The following is a 20,268-nucleotide window of genomic DNA, read 5'->3' on the forward strand; positions in this document are numbered from 1 at the left end:
GTTCTGTTTCTTTCTGTCAGAAATCAGTCTTCTGTTCATGCAGCCAAGTCTTCCCTAAGCTGTGTTCTGGATATTTGTCCACATTTCGACTTTGTAATATTGTTCACATAGACATGAAAGGATAAACAGAGAGTATCTTAAAGGGCACAGCACATGTGCTATTTACTGCATCAGATAGAGCACAGAGTCATCCACATGCAAACCCTTCTCCTTATGTATTCAGCAGCCTCAGTGCTTGTTTTCCTGTATCATATTCCTGTTGACATCTTACACACAAACCTCTTTGCAGCCAGTTTTATAATTCTCCTCTTCCAAGATAAATGATGTCTTATGATACCCAACCCCCACTACCAAATTTTCAAGTGCCATCCATATATATCTGAGGCAGGTAAAAGGAATGAAGGCAACAAATATCTGAGGCAACAAAGGGAGGCCAAAAGCTAAGTTTTGAAATACAGATTTAAAAAGTACTCAGAAGCTATTTTTCACATTGCAATCCAGTTTGAAAGCTGTAAGAGAAAACCAGGCTCATCCATCAAGCACCATCTTAGAGATTTCCTTCTTGAATGCAACTCCAACAATGCAAATTATGAACTGAAAAACATAAATCCTTTGCCTACATATGAAGAATCTGAAGGTTTCTGTTCACAGGAAAGCCACATGCCCTTACATGACTAAATGTGTCTGTATTTATTTACTTTCAAAAATTAAAAGTGCCTGAAAGAGTCTGATGAGAAATGATGAAAGTTACAGAAACTCATGAGGAAAAAATGTATTTGGAGAGTCAAGATGGTCTTGATTTTGCTCTGAGAATTTTCCACAATGGTTTTATATCTATGTATTGGAGCTTGAGAGCTAATGATTCTGAACAACCCCTGCCTGATAGGCTGCATAGGACTTCGTGGATTCAGAAACCCACTTGTGGGGAAAAAAAAAAGAAAAAAAGAAAAGAGAGAGAAAGAAGAGAAACCCAGTGGGAAAGACAACACAGTTTCACAGGGCTTTGGCATTGAAAACCAGCTCTTTCTTTTCTAGGTGGTGCCGTGATGCTGCTGGTTTATGAATACACCTATTCATGGCTTCAGGAGAACTGGTGATTGCCTATGGAATAATTGTCAACCTTGTGATAATGGATATTTATTATAGATAAATAAACGAGGAGAGATTATTGATCAGCTAAACTGATATAAATTATAATTATACAAGTATATACAATTATACAGGGTGAAACTGTTCAAGAACAAAACCTATTTTGACACTTCAAAAATTATCTCAAAACAATGTGAAACTGTAGTTTTGGTCATATTCATAAAGCTGTGAGAAAAAAATGCTGTGAAAAAATTGCCATGAAGCAGTGAGGTATGTAAAATGAACATAGAAAAATAGCATAGAAATCAGATCTATTTCATAAAAGCAATATAAATGTTATGACCTATGTTCATTTTACACAGCTTCACAATGAAAATTCGGTGTATTAATGATGATTTTTCCCAAAGGTCAAGAAATGCTTAAAGTGAAAAAACAGTAAGCCAAAATTTAAATAGATTTTATGGGAAATTAAATTCTTCCAGAGTGTTTAATTACGTACAAGGAAAATACTTCTAAAGTATAAGAAACAGCCTTTGCAAAACTTTATGTTAAAATGTGAATCCGTAAGTTGCCTTTAGTAACAATACACATCTCAGGTATATTTTCCTAAATCCTCTTGCACACTTGATTAAAGTAGTTCATATTTTTAAATCATGATACTTGACATCTTTTATGACAAATATAAAACATGAAATTATATTAAACTACTGTCCTTCACATAGTTCCCTTTGAAAACAGGTTTTAATGCTGAAATATTTTCATGTTAAATCACAAATTGGAACCACTCTTCGGGCTCATTTATGCTGTCTGTATTGGCATCCAGATACCTTTGTTCAGAACTCTTACCGATGCCCTTCTGGAAAATGGTGTTTAGAATAAAATTACATATCCAGGTTATTAATTTTAAGTGACAATTTCAGGTGGGAAGCCTGCTAACCCCAATGTTAAAAATATGTATTATGAAAGGAAAATGTTTCAAAATAGAAGTACATTCTTAGCATTTCCAAAGATTCCTATACTAACGTGCACTCCAAAAAATATCTCCTTGGCACTGATAGAACCAAACTTAGTTTTACATCTGCATCCTGAAATGGCGCTACTTCAGTAGCGGAAGTCAACAAAAATACCTGCATGTTCTAGAGGACACCTGTTCTTAACTACTACTATGAGATATTTCTACCATGAAGCCGTGTCACTAAAACATTTTGAAAATAAAAAATGAAAGATAACATGGTAATTATTACTTTTATTAATTTAGAGCATTTGAAGTATAAAAATAAAGGCTTTTTGACATACTGTATATACATACACAGCCTTCAGTTGTACATCCTTTTCAATGTGTTTTTAAATTTATATTTCAGCCCAATATTTAATAAGAGGGTCATTAGAAGTGGGGAAAAAAAAAAACAAGAGGAATAAGACTGTGTCTGTTGTACAACTGCATTCTATCCTTGCAGGTGATACCCTTGCAACCTATGAGAGAGAACACTGCCTGCTTGGAGGCCATGAGATTGAACCTTTAACCTCTCCATGTGGATGGGACAGAAAAGGATCTCTGAAGAGTGCATTTGCCAGTTTAAAGATAACAATTTTACTCCCTAAGAAACAGAGGAAATATGTCAACATTAACCAATAATGATAATGTTCAAATACCAGACAATCTCAATCCCATATCCCATCCCAATTTCCTTCTCTTATTTTTAAAAGTAGCTTTAAATCATAATGTGCTTTGAATAGCAAACTGTATTTGGGCTTTGTCTTTATCTTTTAAAATTTATTCCATGTGAATTCACCTTTGCTAGGAAAAGACCTAGGGGAGAAAAGAAAAAAAAAGAAAACTTTGATACTATTAATATTAGATTTTTTTAAAAAATACAAGAACCAGAAAATTATAAATAGCATACTAACAAGAGATTTCTTAATTTAGATAAAGAAAATAACATTTAGTTGTGTTTCCATACAAATGTTTGATATTTTTTTTAAAGACTCCTAATACCACCTAAAAACATCTGATAAAGAATAATTATGTACCTTATGTCAGTTTTTCGCATGGCAAGAGAGTCCCTTTACAGTATGCTTTTAAAGTCTCCACCAAAATATTGGACTGGTGTTTTGTTCCATTTGGTTTATAGTCTATTTTCTCATCAGACTGGGAACTCCAGATGTCATTAGGAGTCTCACAAGATCAAAGGAAGACTGTGGCCCTGAGAGTTCATCTACTCCTTCTGCTTGTTCTTCTCCTGAACTTAAAATCCTCCGTAGCACTGAATTTAGGTTAAGAAATAAATGCAGTTCAGAGTTCTCCATGAGATATCTGCTACTTGAAAAAAGCAATTCCTTGAATATAATGCATGTCAGAAATCTGCTTACTGTTTATATCCTAGTGATTTGGAAACCTAGCTACTCTAGCCATCTGAGTTTTAAATGAGGCCACAAGCCCGATGTGACAGAAACAGATTGCCGTGTGGGCTGTGCACAGCACAGATAGAAAGAAATCAAAATCCCCTAATGAATGCATCTTTCACATCCATATCTAGTGATGTGCCCTGTTAGCTATTGCACAGAATTAATACCGAAAAACCCGCAATATATTAATTTTCCAATAGACAAATTTTACCAATGTTTTAAAAACGTATTCTCAAGCCTGTATTGCCAAGCAAGAAGAATTTTCTAAACAGGAGAGATTAAAACTGTAGAATTTTGCTCAAGAAAATCAATTGTTTTCAAATACAGCACATAATCACATGCTCACACACACACACATATACGCCTCTGCTCTATTATTAACATTAAAGCAAAAAACAAATTGCTTTCAAAAGATCCGTTGCTTAAACTGTGTCCTGTACCTCCAGAAATGAAAAAGGGAATTTTTAAAAATTAAATAGCATTTGTATTTCTAATACCACCACCAGTTGACCTAGACATGAAACATGCTTCTGTACAACAATGTAAACTTCACAGCGAGCCATTTTTACATTCATTAGAGCAGAATTTTCCATTTTCTTTAAATTACAACGTAATTTTGGGCTGAGATTGCTGAACACACAGGTAAGCCAACAATAACAGTACAATTTAGTTTCACAGTGGTTTTCTTAACATAAAGTTCATTTTAAGTGTCTTTGCAAAGCCTTTCACATTAAACTTAAGTTTCTAAGTGACTTCCTTTAGAGCCTTCTTGTTCAGTAATTTTCCACCCTCTTGTCTTTCTATGCTTGGCATGTGTGTTGTTTGATTGGGATACAAAATGGGAGACTGGCTTGTTTTATCTGCTTTGAGTCCTCTGCTGTAGAAAGAAAATGTCCTTCATGCGATGTTGAAGCCTTCACTGCATACACAAAATCTGGGGCAAGTCCAGGTCCAGGGGCCTGAGCAGCCCACCACCAAACAGAGACAAAGACGTTGCCAGAAAGTCACCTTTGCAAAAAGAAAGGAAAAAAATAGACAGGGGCGGGGGGGGGGGGGGGATATCCCATGGAATGAAAACGCAAATGCACCATCCAGAGTCCATATTTACAAACTAATAGAAAATATAAACATTATTGTATTTGGAACCAATCAAAACACCAGGAGGAGCTAAATTCAGATATTGCTTCAGTTATACATGTATTTTCCAACAAAATAGGTCACCTGTTAAAAATAAACAAAGGATCACTCAAAAAATGAGTTATTGATTGGTTTCCTAGTAATGGATTACAGCTTATTTTGTTAAGCTTTTTGATTAGAGGGTGTAGCATAACTTTTTTTCTATACATATTTTATTGATTTTGCAGAATCTCAACAATTGCACGTTTCAGAAGTTCAGGTTGATTTAGAATAAATATACACGTGTGGTTTTACCAAAGACTCGTTTTAAAAGTTCCTTAAGCCCTTTGAGGGGTGCAGGTTTCTTCACTACGTTAGAACAGTGTGTGGGCAATACAAATGTCTCATTCAATCCTTAACATTGCTTTTGTTTTCAAATCCTAAAGTCGTGTCAGGTTTTCTGTGAGAGAGAAGTTATGGCAAGAAATATTTAAGTGTCATCAGCACAAAGGATGTGAGTCCGTAAAGCCAGCTCTTGAGGCAGGAGGGTTGGAGGGCAGAGGGGTGGGATCCGAGACCAGGGAAGAGGGGGAGGGTGAGCGGAGAAGGGGGGACTCGGGTGCAGCTGCAGCAGACGGAATTTCCCATCAGAGTGCGGAAGCCGTGACAGAGTGGCTACCTTCTCGGGCTGCCTGCATTCCCTTGAACGCCAGCGACGCGGGAATGTCACAGTTGTGGGGGGAGAGTGGGGTGCCACTGGCATGTTGCCACCCATGTCCAGCAACATAACCAGAAGGAGCAGCACTGTAGGTCATGTAAGGCGACACTTGGGCCGGGGTGGGATAAGGAGCCATGCTGGATGCTGACACAAAACTGCTTACAGCTGGGAGACCATTTGGTGCCTAAGAGGAGTAGGAAAAGAGAAGAGGTGAGAATAATCACGTTATAGTGGTTGACATTTCACGAGTTCTTAGAAAGAGGCAGAATGTGAGTTCTGAGGAGGAACTAACAATATTCTGACTCTGCTTTCCAATTTTTAAAAAATAATTTGTCTATATTCTAAACGCATTCACAGTCTTGCTACTTAAAACATATTCGTTCCACAGAGGTTTTTTTAGGAGGCTACAAACAAAATTCAGTGTTTGCATTGCTGTTTGGCCTATGGAAGGAAATGTAAAGTGAGGAAAGAATTAATGGTGACTAAATACTCTTAGAATCCATTTAGCTATCTTTCTGCCTTTGTTAACCTTGCCACACTTCAGTTTTGTTTGGCTCTTTTGTTGAGAAGGGCCTGGTTGGTGTAGCTTTCATTTCCAGTAAAGAAGGGCACAGAGTGTGGGCTGTCACTTTAGAAACTCAAAATGAGCATGACCTTTGTCAAATAAAACATGATGTCTATTTTTAGACATCTTAGACATCATGTTGAAAATGCCTGTTGGACAAAGGACATGCAAAATCAGGGAGTTTGTCTGGTAAGTTTTTTTTTTTTTAATGAAAATGGGGGTGTTTTCTCCAGAGCTATTTTGTCAAAGAGGAAACTGTCTATCAGAATACTAAGGAATTGCATATGCATGGTTTTGAGGTTAGAAAACTTGCTTGCAAAGTTTTAGGGCCCTGTGATGTAAATTTTTAGGAGCCACATGGATAAATCTCTTTAAATGAATTTAAATGTAATATCTTAGTTTGCAAATAAGATGCAGCAACTCTGGCAGGCAAATCTGCCTAGAAGCCAGTGCTCTCTCGCATTCCAATAAATTATAGTTGGTATTGTTACTATTAACAACACCAAAACACCCTGATTTCTAATCCTGATTCTGTTGTGAATACTCAGCGCCTTTCTTCAAATAACTTAATTTTCTCTTCCTCAATTTCTTGTTTAGAAATAAAAGACATTCCTGTTTCCTAGTAGTGATATGAATAAATAAACATATCACATATACTTCCTAATGGAAGTATAATGTAAACAATAGAAATACTATTAGTAAAACAGATTTAATGCTTAGAGGTAAGAAAAGCAGACATATGTTAGATACTTTTTCCAATTCAGTTGCAACGAAGAAATTGTTTTCTAGTTTAATTCATTTGGTTATTATTTTCCTTTGCATGTCTATGAGAATGCAGGGGGTGGGGGGGTCTCAAAAATTATTTTCTCAATTGGTAATGTATGGAGTTAGAATATATATATGTATGTGATTTAACACTGCTTGTGGATTTCCAACAAAACAAAAATAAAAGTAGTGTTAACTTTGTGTAGTTGGTCTACAAGAACACACACCTCATTTTCTTTGAGTGCTTGTTCTTTAAAAAATAGGGAAGGGGAAAGGAAACAGGTTTCTTAAACCTGTCCCAGATCCAAGAAATTTCCGTCATATTTTGTCGAATAATAAACTGAATTATCATATTGATAAAATTGTAGCTCATTATAACCTATTGAGTTTATAATAATTACAAGGTAATATATAATCAGTACAATGTTCAATTGAAATTAAAATGTTACAAAGGGTGATGCTGTATTTTTTAACAAAGAAGCCATTGCACATCACTGTTGAATATAAATGAAATCTTATCTTCTTTTTATACAAAAGAATATAGATTAAGGAGTTTAACCATTTACCATAGGGCGATCAGTAAGTCTACATCCATGTGTTAAAAGAAGTTATCCCCTGTCTGAAGGATGCCCTGTGGCAAAGCATGCTGCTTCTCTCGGACGGTTAAAAGACATATACAGTTTAATCTCAAACTAGAGCATCTTTTCTGGTAAAAGATTCTTTCCTCTTTTAAAACCTGATCCTCATTCTTATATCCTCATTCTCTTTCTTTTTCTTCCCTTCCTTCCTAACTTCCTTTTTCAGCCGAATCCACAGAATATGGAAGTTCCCAGGCCAGGGATTGAATCCGAGCTCAGCTGCAGCTGCAGCAATGCCACGGCCCTGGGCTTTCCACAGGAACTGAACCACTTCAGTTGGATTATTAACCCACTGAGCCACAATCGAACTCCAACTCAATCTGTTTCTTAACTTCTATTAAAAAAAAAAAATTATTTCCCTCCTTTCTTATAGCTCATTAGAAAATGGCTTAGGAGTTCCTGTTGTGGCTCAGTGGTAATGAACCCAACTAGTATCTATGAGGACAAGAGTTTGATCCCTGGCCTCACTCATTGGGTTAAGGATCCTGTGTTGCAGCAAGCTGTGGTGTAGGTTGCAGACGCTGCTCGGATCCTGCATTGCTGTGGCTGTGGTATGTGCCAGCAGCTGCAGCTCTGACTGGACCACTAGCCTGGGAACGTCCATATGCTGTGGGTGTGGCCCTAAAAAGACAAAGAAAGAAAGAAAATGGCTCAAAAGATACACACTTTAAAACTCTCAGCAGAGGTGTGTGAAGATAGAGAATTGTCAAATTGCAGAAGAAATTTAACATTGCATAGAGATTATATTTTTGATCATTTTTATGTAGGATTTTCCCAATAACCTAAGAGAAATTAATTTGGAAAGGAATCATTCCAATTCAGTGTTCACATCCATATTTGGCCTCTTCCATTCTAGCATTAATTTTTTTATATATTTATGCTATTGTGCACCAAGAATCATAAAATAAGAATGTAAAGCCAAAAATTCCTTTAAATTTAATGAAAACTTTTGCTCACCATTTTACAAGCGCATAGACGATTTAATGTTATACAGAAACAATGTTCTAGTTAGCAAAAAAAAAAAATGTACTGGTGAGTTTTGTTTTTTATCACAGCTCATTTTTTCCTACCCATCCTTTTTTCTTTATATTTTTTCTATCATTTAAAATTAACAGTTCTCTCTTCAAATACTGGCTTTATTGCCTTCCATTTCCTCCCCTACACCCATGCCTTTAGAACCATTGCTCCGTGATTTGACCCCTTTGCTTGGGGCTCTTCAGCTGTTCTGATGTAATATCTACAATGCCTTACATGGATCCACTTCTTTTTACCCAGAGATGTTCCCCTGAGAAGCTATTGGGCTCTCATTTTAGATAGTGCGCCTAAGGATTTGGGGGAATGCAAAACATGGGATTTAGGACCGTGTTACCTTAAGGTGCCTTCCCTACTCCATAACTACCTTTGCTTGTCAAATGTGAAAAACACTAATAGTTCTTCCCCGGTTGTCAATCTTCTCATACTTAAGACATCAAACTTGTTTTTATGTTATTAGTCTTATTAATATTAAATATTTCAAAGTTATCTAAAATCTGCAATATATTTAGAGTCATTTCAGTGATTCAGACCCCTCTGTATTGCAGAGGGAGGGTGCAGAAAGGAAGATTGGGAAGGGAAACTCAGAAAGATTTGGCCTCCTCATCTTGTAGAAAAAGGCAAAGCGAGGCTAAAGTGTTTGCTAAAAAAAAAAGAAAAAAAGAAAGATCTTTAAACAGTATATAAATAGCTCTTAGTTTTCCCCTAGGTTAAATTATGACCTAGATTTGGGGTGGAAATTTTTGTCTTAATTTCCCTTTTTACCTTTAAGGTTCATATTTAGAAATTTAGAAAAAATGACATAGGCAAGATGAGGGAATTAACATTCTTTAACATGTACCTGCCACCTTCACCATTCATTCACTCTAGTGATTCAGTAAACACATCAATTTTCTCACTATTAATTTTGAAACATTACATTACTAAAAGATATAAATCTCTACCAGGTAAAGTAATTGTTATTTATGAAGCAATCACTGAAAAAGTAAGATTTTCCACCGCAAAGGAAAACAACTACAGGTAGCATTGATGTTTGTTTATTCTTTCCAGTAAAAGAGTACATGACTTAAACTTCCCAAATCTGTTTAATGTTTTCAGTGAAGGGCATGTAATTAATCTGAAAAGCTAGTTAGGCTGAGTAGAGACTACCAAATGTACACCATAAATATAGTGAGAGCAAACATGCTAAATTACTCTATTTAATTGGATTGTAAATATGATTTATAAATCAACCTACATATGGAATCCCCAGGGAAGAGTAAACAAATTTTCCAAATGAAACTCCAGCAATGGGCATGTAATGGAAATCTCATTTTTGAAAATGACTTTACCTAAAGATTCCATAAATAAAACCTCAATCCATCAACCCCTTTTTCATGTGGATCTTCCATGAAAGCCATGAGAATTATCTCCTCTAAAGAACTGTCCAAGGGTCCTCCCTAAAGCAAACTATCTTCTACCTGGTTTTGAAAATGAGATTTACTAATACAAAGTAAAATATACCAAATTGCCTACTCTGAAAAAAAAGTCGCTTGCTTTGTTGAATGTTTTTAGAAAATGAGAGATTTTTATCCCACTGAGTTAAACAAAAGAGTCCAGGAAAAATACATAAGATGCAATGTAGTCTAGTTAAGGGTTATCACAAGAGTGAATAAAAGTATGAGTGTTCATTCCATTTGTTCTAGAATGTTAGAAACATTGATTGGCCAGCTTTAAAAAATATTTTAATGAATATGTTGAGAAGCTGTATTGGCAGAGAGCTAGAGTATAAACAGTTTGAGGACAGGGACTTGCCTTTAATCATCTCATAGCCCCGCAAAATAGGACACATCACAGGCATTTCATAATCATTTCTATACTTAAGTTAGTGCAACCTTTTGCAAGCAAAAGATGTGATACTCTTGCTTTAAAAAAAAAAAAAAGGAAACAAAAACTGGGCACCTTTTATCACAGAACAACCGTGACACTTTAAGTAAGCAAAATGAGTGAAGCTGTTGAAAAAGTAAATAAAAGTTATAACCTAGCTATTTCATTATTTGATTTATGGGTCATTCCATTTATCTCCCCCCAAGCCCCAAAGAAAATGGAAATTCATTAGTATCCAAACACTTGTGACCACGAAAAAAACTGGTATGGCGAGGTTACAGGCTAGTCTTCAAATCCTGGGAATTGAAGAATATTCTCTCTTGAAGTAAATGCAAATAGCAGTGTTAAGTCTTCTATCCAGTTTTTCATCCATTCATCAGTTCTACTTGATTCTCTCCTTATGATAAAATGAGTTTACTTTGGTTTTATAATAAAGTGGGTTCAGCCACAAAGAGATGTGCTTCACCTAGAATTTCAGTCTCAATATCATAAGCAAGAAAAAGCTTCAGATCCAAAAATAAACAAGATTCTCTTTCTTTTTTGGTGAAATCATTTATCTGACTGTTGTTCTTACCTTTCTTAATTCACTATGCAATGAGCTAGTAAAACAAACCTGAAAAGCTGAAATGACGGTTATAAATATAGATTCAATATTCATCCAAAAGGATCTTATGTTTAGCTATCACACTGCAGATCTAAATGTCTCTAGGTAATGGAAAGCTTCTATTTAAAATGTTTTTATAAATTTTGTCTCCAAAATGTTAATGAAAACTGAGGTGGCCTTGAAAAAAATTTAAATCACTCTTTTTTGGCATTTTATATGACACATTTTACTGATACATAATCATTAATTGTTTTAAAACACTAATGGTTAAAAGCTAACCAGGTCAAAGAATATTTTTCATAATAACAGGAGTTTCAAAGACTATTGGCATTTGCCAAAAATTACGTTCTCCACAAAACTATAAATTATTTAACACAAAATTCACTTTATTTGATATGAAGAAAAACATAGGGCAACTTTATATTTTCACAATAATAGTAGGTCTTCAAGGACAGCCAGTTTGTTAAATAATGCACCAGAAAGTTATATTCGGGATGCTGAAATACTACATTTTAAATACATTGTACAAATGAATGTTTCATAAGAATTCAGATTAATTTACATCTTCCCAAAGTAAACTTTTTCATATCTTGTTTGACTCTGAATTTTTTCTTAAGTTCAAGTATTTATAAACTATCCATTATCCATTCCTGATATCTCAATTTATAGCTAACTTTATATTAAATTTGCTGAGTTAATATTACACCACCCTAAAATGAAGACACTCAAAGTTTATAAATCTGCCATTCAGATTACTTTAGAGTACCAGAGATGCAATTTTTTTTCTGAAATAGCATGCCCAATTATAGGAAAAAAATTTAAGAACTCTACAACTATTGATAAACTGTTTAAACAGATGAGGCATTAATTTACTCAGTACCATGTAAAAGAGTAGATATATTCCAACCTCATGTTTCTCTCTCTCTGCCTCTCTTTCTTTGTCTCGATATCTCTGTTTCGATCTCTCTCCATATATATACATGTATATGTATGTGTATATATAGAGAGATTAATATGAATATGTGTATATATAGAAATTAATATAAATATGTGTATATAGAGAGATATATAAATATATATTTACAAATATATACATCTGCCATGCAGTTCCATTCAAAAAAGGTTTTATACTTTCAACAGAAAAGAACCAGCCATTAGGAACAAGAGAACAGCTTTGTTGATATTCAGGGTTAGATGAGATTAAAGAATTCTAGCCCAATATTAATGTGGGTTTTAAAAAAAAAAACCTAAATAAATAAATATTCTTTTTCTTCCATCCTCAGAGGTAGACAATAAGGACTTCTGAATGGCACTATAACGTATCAGTTACAGTGTAATATTAATGTGTAAGGTAAGTTTGAATATTCTAAGCTAATGTTTTAAAAACAAGATAGATGTGTGTATAAGGTTATTATTACTAGCAATTGGGAATCTTTCTTTGCAGTTTAAGCTGACAATAGAAACTCTAGGTTATGATAATCAATAGAACCTATGATCAGTTGTCAATTTATATACTTTGGTAAAATTTACAGGTGTCTTTTGAGAAAGGATTGTGTCTAAGTCCTATGATCCTGAACCCTCAATTTCCTCCTTCATGTAATAAAATGAAACTGAGACCATATTATAATAGTGCACGAATCAGTAACAACTATAAATGCCCTAAAAGTATTATATGCAAAATTTTTGAGATTTTTTTTTTTGCAAAGACTTTCAATTTTTGTTCATAATACAAATAGAGAAAAGTCTTACCCAAGGCTAAACTTGGGTTGTAACACTGATAACACTTTGAAAAATGACTTTTAAAAAATAAAGCTACCAAGCTGCCCTTTGAATACTGGTAAGAGAAGTGTGTGTGTGACACACACACAACATGCCTTACATTTGCATGTCTATGAGCCAGCTTTAATGTATAATTTTACCCTCAAGGTAATTAATGTCTAAATTCCAATACTGCTCACAAGATAACATACTCTAAGTGTCTACTTAGCACATCTTCAGCATTAAGCACTATTTTGATAATTATAATAGAGTAGCTACTGATTTAATTATGCTTTAAAATGTTCAAGTTTTGATAATTTACATCATTAGTATTACCGTACTACATGGCAATGCAGAAGATTAGCATATTTCCAAGAACTTTCCAAATGAAAGTTTGATATGAATGTCTTCTCTGCTGAAAAAACTTTTAACTTGTTCTCTTAAACATTTAGAACAATAAGCTGTTCACTTATTTATGTTACTCATAAATCTGACAATTTAGTGATTTGATATTCACTGTATAAAATGTCATGTTATTTTTAATAAAATATTCAGAATATAGAGAGCAGATTACTTGACACACTGTTCTATTTTTATTTTAAATTGACTAGTTTCATTTTGAAATACATATATAAATTAACCATTTCTAAACAAGATTAAATACGAGGTCTGTAATTCAAGGGAGTAAAAATAAAAGTAATCATAAAGATTTTTGGATTATAATACTGCTTTATATATAAACCATGTTCATCAACTGTATGTGGAAATTAAAGGCTTTTTTTCAACTTCATACTTTACAATGTTATTCCAGGAAATTATGATCTAGTAAACATAACCCATCACCTATTAAATGCTTGCTACTCTGTATACTAGGTGCTTTATAGACACTCTATGGTTTGTAACAAAATACCTTGACATTTTTTGACTATGGGCTCTCTGAACAAAGTTGCTTGTTTTTAGAAGTCAATCGCTAACCCTCATTTGTATCCACAGGTAATATTTAATGAAAGCTTACTGTGTGCCACATGGTTGCATTACCTCATTGAAACTCAACATCTCTTGAAGTTGGGCCTATTATTTCTGTTTCATAGACGAAAAAACAGAGACTCTAAAAGGTTAAATAACTTGCTTCCGTGGCAATGTACACGTCTCTTCTTTATGAATTACCTGCTTTTTTTTGTAGCAGATAATGACAAACTTTCCTATAATTTCTCTCTGGCATTCTTTACTGTAGAAAGGGATTCCGGAGAGGGATTTTCCTTGTTGCTATTTTCTGTGATGTTTGTCATAGGAGAGCTACTAATATGTATCGGATTCTGTTTTAACAAAATAAGGGAAGGAAAATGAAGTGGAAATGGGGTTTGTTAGAGAAAATAACGACTGAGGCTTTTTTTTCCCAAGTGACCCAAAGTTACGAGTTCCATTTCACTTAAAAAGCTGATTTTTACAGATAAGAAAACATTAAATGTTTTAAGATTTCAAAATAAAACGAAAACCGGGTCTTTTGAGGCTTAGATCTGGAGTTTGGTATGAATAATTTTGCAAACCTACGCAGGTCTGCTCAGAGAAACCTGCTCTAAGGTCTGGGTTACTTGTTGTGAGGGTTTTTGAGAATTTAGAACTCCAAACTCCAGCCTGGTGATGAATTTAGACTCAAAATTCTTGGGCTTTTGTTGTTGTGGTTGCTTAGTTATTCTCAAGGGGGAAAAAAAAGAACACGGGTGTTTTAATTTTTCTTTTAGAGAGTCGGGGGAGGGACAGAGGGAAAGAAAAATTAAATGGTCCACAGCCGGTCCGTATAATTTGAGGTTTTCTCACTAACCTCCCTGGGGAGACTGCGCCCTGACCTTTCACCGGGAAGCGGCAACTTTACCAGGTCTCTCCGCCTGCTCGCTCCTCACTGTCGCGGGACAAGCCACGCGCGCCTCTTGTCGCGGAGCCGCGGCGCCGACCGTCGGCACGGGAGGAGCCGCAGGGCCGCGCCCTCGGGCGTGCGGGCCGCTCGCGCCGCGCGCAGCTGGGGAGCCCATCGCCGCTTGCCCGCCCCTCGGAGCCGCCTTCCCGGGTAAGTGCGGGGCCCGACGCGAGCCGCCGAATGGGCTTCAGGCGCGGCCTCCCCGAGCCTCCGGAGCCAAATAGGCCCGAACGCATTTCCAGGGCAGCGCTTCGGGCAACCGCCGCTCCGGGGCCCGGCCGGGGGTCGAGGCCTCAGCCCCGTCACCTCGGCTTCAGGCTCGTGGCCTCCAGGGGTAGTCGGCCTGGAGCCCGGGGCCTGCGTCGCCCAGACCCCCGCGGCCCACCCGGCGGGGCCCTCGCCTGCTCACCTGAGCGTACTTGGCTTCTTGCTCCAAGGCCCCCTTCTCCAGCCCGTTCACCGCGTGCGGGGCGGCGGCCGGGAAGTTGCTGCGGCCCAGGCTGCTCCACTCCTCCACCTTGGGGCTGTGGTACGGGGAGCTGTCGCTCACGCCTGGGGAGGAGGAGAGGGCATCAGGTCCGAGGGCCAACCGCGCGCCCCCTCCTGAGACCCGCTCCGGAACCCCCACCCGCGAGCGCGAGGCTTGCGACCTCGGTCGGCCCCCTGCCCTCGGCCTCCCGGGGGCGCGGGCCGGGTCTCTCCCGCTGGCAGCCCAGGGCCGGCGAAGGTGACCCGCCTCGGAGTAGGCCTCTCCCAGCTCTCGCCCCCAGGCCGCAGGAAGATACTTTTTTTTCTTTTTCGGGCCGGCCTTTGGTTTCTTCTTCCCATCCTCTCTCCCCGGGGAAAACGAATGGAAGGAACCCGAGAGTTTCCCCCAACTTTTCCCAAATCGGGGAAAGAACCCGTGAAACTGGATGCGCCATTCTCCCCAGTCCTAACCCAGGGTCCCAATCCTAACCCAGGATCCACTGGGGGTTGACAAAAATCTCAAATTGGTGCGTGCGGACTGAAAAGGGAGAGAAGGTCGCTCTAGCCTAACTGAGCCCGTGCTGGCTCTCAGAGGCATCCAGAAGAGTGCTCACTGTGCCTCGGGGATCTAGTACTTTTGTCAACAGACGAACAAAAGACCTGCAAAGTCCTTTGCAAACAAATAACTAAAGGATGCCCACATGCAAAACATAGGTGTGTAGGTTTCTGCCTCCTGTGTGCGTCTACCGTGTGTGACTACCCTTGATGCTCCATCTCTGCACATTAAATACTTGAGGTTATGTGCATATGACTCGAAAAATAAATACTACAATTACCACTGTAAATGCCACCAGTGTTAGTGATGAGGTTATATAGTTTTTCTTTTTCAATGCAATAAAAGGGTAAGAAAATGATAGTAGAATTACGTATTTTGGAAAAGAAGTAAAGCCATCAGCTCTCCTTTATGTTCTTAGCAGAGATGCAAAGACAATTATATTGTGTAAACTGATTACCTAAAAGTATGCATACTGAATCATTGGCATCTTTAAGTGAGCAAGTACATTTTAAAAGAGAGGATATTTGAAGACTATGAGCAGTTTGTCTTTGGAACCTGTGGGTGAGAACCGAAGTTTGACAAAGCTAGTACAACTTGATTTTAAATACTTCCATCTAACACAGTGCTTCAAAGGGGCAGTCATTTTGTAGAAATGATCATTTATGGAAAGAATCATCTTATATTCACAATTTTTGTCAGAAAACAGGTTGTTTAAAGCTGGCATCTAGAATCAACAACATGTAGAATGAAGAGTTGCTCCTCTCCATGATCTAATACCTTTTCAGCTGACATTTGGTCTGATTGTAGGATCCCTAGGGAGGAAAAGTTTTCTTTTCAAGTCTGTCAGTCTTTTTTCACTCTGCCTCCCCCTCTCCAAAGAATTAGATTGTGTTCCAGTTTGCACCAGGAAACTGTGCCTTGGCCCAGAATTGCCAATCTCTCCTTGCCTTCCCAGACAAAAGGCAATTGGTGGGCACAAGCCTGAAGTTATCTTAAGAAATTGAGATCCCCCTGCGTGCCCCCATTTCTGCTGATCTCACACTTTCCCATGAACAGGGGCTTCCTCTAAATGTCAGTGAGGTCAGTTTATCCTATAAATCAAGGGCAAACTCGCCAACTAAAGCTCAACCAGCTCCAAATAAGACAAAACTGAGCTCTTATAAGGATCTTGTAAATTCAGTCAAAAAAAAAAGAAGATGACAAATAAGGATTATGCTTTAATTATCTTAAAAGATAATTGTGCCAATGTGGTGGCAACCGAGAAAGACAGAAAATGATTAAAGAAACTATTTCCCCTTTTTCTATTTAATTGTTCCTCTGCTCATTTTAAGCTTTTGGCAGAGAAATTAAGGAGGTAGGCTCTTTATCTCCGCATTATTTAATTTCTGCATCTAGGGCAATTTGACTTTATTTTCTCCCTACAAAGAAATAAGTTAACGCTGTTTTTTGTTTTGTTCTGTTCTGTTTTAACAGTGCAGTAAAAGAAAACAAACTCAGGTCTCCTGCGGAAGCTCCGACTGAACAGAAGGACTCAGGGAATGGTTCTTAGCCGGCAGAAAAGACACTCATGACACTGCAAGGTCAAGGGTGAGAAAGGAAAGGAACAGTGGGGTGTCACTGCTGAAAACGTTCAGAGACTAGATGTCCACTCATGTTTCTGGGGCCTGGGGGACTCTAAAGGGAAGCAGCAGGTATGGGTAAAACGGGAAAGGAGAATTGAGGACAGCATGGAATCACTGTGCATTTTCCCTCCATCACAGCGATGGTTAGTGCCACTCTCTAATAGAAATATATATGTATATATATATATATATTAAGGTAAAATGTGTCGGGTGAGGGGAGGAGGGGAGAGAGAAATAAAGCAGAAAATTAGTCCCAGAATGAGCGATGCAGTAACCTTAAGTTACTAGTAGTAACTTTGGGACCTCCGTTTCCGAGGAAAATGAAGTGAAGCATAAGAATGAAACCAATTAGGTGACATTTGAACTTCCTGCCTGAGCAAATTTGGTCTGATTACCAGAATCCAAGAAGAATACTGCAATTTCCACAGGGTGCCCGACTTCTCGAAGCCCATCAGATCCCCAAACAAGCTGCCCAAAGCAGTGTCTGCAGCCGGCAGCCCCACGACGGCTCGGGCCTCCCGGGCTGCGCCCCAAGTCCAGCGGTCTCGCTCTCCAAGCGAGAGAGCGCCGGTCTGAGGCTACCGCAGCGAGAGAGGCGGGGGAGGGTGGAAAATGCGAACCATGTGTTAGGGATGGAGGGATGTTATGGGTCTGGTAGTTTGAGATGAGGCAGGAGACTGTGTGTGGCAAGGAAACGAAGGGCATGAATTTCACATTAATGAGATCAGGTCACCCTCTCAGAAGACTCCTTACATTTCCAAAGGAAAAAGCCTCAGGTGGTGAGATAGACGTGGCCCCAAATATAAAGACCCTAGAGAGGGTGAGGAGGGAGGCTCAGCACATCCACACATCAAGCCCCTGAGCCTTACCTTGGTCGGTGATGGAGCGAATACCTAGGATGTCGGTGACGGAGTGGGAGGAGGGCCAGGTGCGCGGCATGGCCACTGACCCTGGGATGGCGGGCACCCCGGGCGGAGTGGGCACCTTAGCGGCCGCTGAAATGGGGCTGGGGTACGAATAGATGTGGTTATAGGGCAGCGCCGGCTGCGGTGCCGGCTGGTGCTGTTTGTATGAGTCGTAATGGCCCTGTTGGGCCAAGTTGCCGATCTTGTTGCGCAGGATGCGGCTGATGGAGCTCACCGAGGGCACATTGTACTTGTCACACACTCCATCCGCCAGCAGGCGGTCCCGTATTTCCCAGGCGAAGATGCCGGGATCCCTCTGCTTGTAGGTCCGGATGTGCTTCACCACGGTGGGGGTGGTGACCCGAGGCTTGCTACCCCCGATGGCTCCTGGCAAGATTGAGCCTGTCTCATTGTAGCGCGCCAGGATCTTGCTGACGCAGCCGTGCGAGACCCGTAGCTGGCGGCTGATGTCACATGGTCTGATGCCCAGTTGGGCCAGTTCCACTATGCGAAGCCGGATGGCGTTGGGCAGCGGCCTCCCGTTCACGAATACTCCTCCGAGCTGGTTCACCTCCCCAAAGGCTGGCTCTGCAAAACGAACACAGGCGCGTGGGGACGCGCACCCGCTGTTTGGGACAGCTGCTTGCTGCTTGGGCTCCGCGCGCGTCTGGGGGCAAGGCGGATACACCGCCTAGGACTAAGGACCCGGGCTTTCCCCGAACCATAGGATCTCCGAGCCTTGAGGAACGGCCTCAAATTCCCGTGGTCCAGGTAAACCCTCCTCCCTCATTCTGGTGGTGCCTGCGGCGGCTATAAACGAATAAAATGGTGAGACAAGAGCCTCTCCGAGTGTTCAAAAGTCTCCGAAGCAGGCGGGAAATAGGTCTTGACGCCTGTAATAGGCTCCTTCTCGCCTACTCAGCTTTAAAGTCCTGGGGCCGCTCGCCCTTGATCCCCAGCGCCCCGCCTTGGGACCTGCGCAATTAGACAAGATCTAGTCTTTTTTTCTGGTTGGGTTTTTTTGTTTGGTTGTTTTCTGCGTGTCTGCCTGTGTGTAAAACAAAATTTGGTCCGCCACTGGCGCTGCGGGGGTTGCTGATGCCTTGGCTCCCTCCTCTTGAAATCAGAAAATGGCATCAAAAGCAGCACCCCAGTAGCCATCGTTCAGACGGAACTGCTGTGCGCCGCTGACCCTTAGAGTGTTCCTACAACTTGTAGGAACATGAACAAAGTCAATAAGGAGAATGTAAGCGCTCTGTGCTGCGTGCCCTCCCTCCCTCCCTCGCCCGCTTGCTCCCTCCCTCCCTTCCAGGCTCTGTCAAGCGTCCCCCGCCACCACTCACCCATTGCTCCGAGCAGTACACCAACGGGGCCCAAGCTCCACACTCCCAGAAAGAAACTTTTCTCGTGGCCTCAGTGGCCCGGCCTGTCGCTGCCTCCGCTTCTCCCCGGGAGGAGGCGGCGAGAGTGCAAAAGGAAGGAGTAAAAGGAAGTCTGTGCTCCGCTGAAAGAGGCTTGAGTTCTGCATTTCAATCTAAGCAGCAACGTGGGCTGGGCTGAACGGGCCGGGCGGCTCCGTCTATCACTCACTAGGGACACGCCCCCCAAAGAGGCGGGCCCGAGAGGAAGCTGCGTGGTGATTGGTGTAGTCTGCTGAACGACAGCACAGTCTGGGAAAGTCCTTCCGCTGTCTCTTTCAATCGTGCTCTGCACCTGGGTGACTAAATGCAACGAAAAAGGGTGTTTGACACCTTCCCAGGGGCAGCGCAAACAGACAGCAAAATCAAGCTGTTAAATGCTGAATAAGCAAATGAAAGCATTTGGTCTGAATTTGAGAGACTCCAAAGGGGAAGGGACTGAGAAGACTTCTTTGGGTGAAATACAGACATCTCAGAATTTAAGTTAAAACTCTAGATGGAAGGTGAGCGCCACCGTCATTGGTGGTGGTGAGGGTTCTTAGAATAAATAGCCTGCCGTGCAAGCCTCGCTAGGCTGTCAGGAGAAGGTGGCTGTCACCAGCGGACACTACCACACTCCAGCTTACTGGTGGCCAGCGGGTAGGTGTGAGAAGGTAGGCTCGTGGGAGAAAGGAGGAGAAATAAGGAAAGCCAAGCCAGAGATGGAGGCCGTTGTTACCCAGGGTGGGGATGGGGGGAACACTGGACCCTTCCCCACCCGTTGACTCCTCATAGCTGTCTCTAGGGAGTTCATCCAGGAGCTGCAGGGGAGGCGAAGAGGGCGGGTC

The 20,268-nt window shown here is 40.1% G+C and overlaps 2 protein-coding genes across 15 annotated transcripts in view; one reads left to right on the forward strand and one right to left on the reverse strand.

Moving 5' to 3' along the window:
• Positions 1-4,247, forward strand: part of SLC25A21 (solute carrier family 25 member 21) — a 513,478-nt gene extending 509,231 nt beyond the window's left edge. For 5 of the 13 annotated variants that reach the window (XM_084968938.1, XM_084968939.1, XM_021099145.2 and 2 more), the window contains one exon: positions 1,036-2,395. In XM_084968938.1, coding sequence (XP_084825064.1) covers positions 1,036-1,047 — 12 coding nt within the window. In that variant the 3' untranslated portion in view covers positions 1,048-2,395. Of the gene's footprint in view, positions 1-1,035; positions 2,396-2,546 lie in introns of those variants that run through there. The other 8 variants (XM_084968940.1, XM_084968942.1, XM_021099146.2 and 5 more) reach the window with 2 other exon arrangements.
• On the reverse strand, positions 2,321-19,547 carry PAX9 (paired box 9). Of its 2 annotated transcripts, XM_084968936.1 has the most exons (5): positions 19,367-19,547; positions 17,988-18,611; positions 14,882-15,024; positions 5,291-5,513; positions 4,269-4,503 (listed from the first exon to the last, which is right to left on the reverse strand). In XM_084968936.1, exons 1-5 carry the CDS (start codon positions 19,368-19,370, stop codon positions 4,412-4,414), a joined length of 1,086 nt encoding a protein of 361 aa, XP_084825062.1. In that variant the 5' UTR covers positions 19,371-19,547; the 3' UTR covers positions 4,269-4,411. The 2 variants fall into 2 exon arrangements, with proteins under 2 accessions (XP_005666257.1, XP_084825062.1); XM_005666200.4 differs by having other exon boundaries at positions 2,321-5,513.
• Positions 19,548-20,268: the final 721 nt, after the last annotated feature.

This window comes from Sus scrofa, chromosome 7, assembly GCF_054392235.1.
Source record: "Sus scrofa isolate SSC_HxYL_T2T_F1_AM1 chromosome 7, Sscrofa_HxYL_maternal_Yorkshire_Landrace_v2.0, whole genome shotgun sequence".
NCBI lineage: Eukaryota > Metazoa > Chordata > Mammalia > Artiodactyla > Suidae > Sus > Sus scrofa.

What these genes read in the sequence shown, in the direction of transcription:
- PAX9 (XM_084968936.1), bottom strand. An exon ending in TCGCTCCATCACCGACCAAG is followed by an intron (nt 15,025 to 17,987) that starts GTAAGGCTCAGG and finishes CCTCCTCCCCAG; the next exon opens with GCGTGAGCGACAGCTCCCCG. An exon ending in AATGCAGGCAGCCCGAGAAG is followed by an intron (nt 4,504 to 5,290) that starts GTAGCCACTCTG and finishes CTTTTTGCAAAG; the next exon opens with GTGACTTTCTGGCAACGTCT.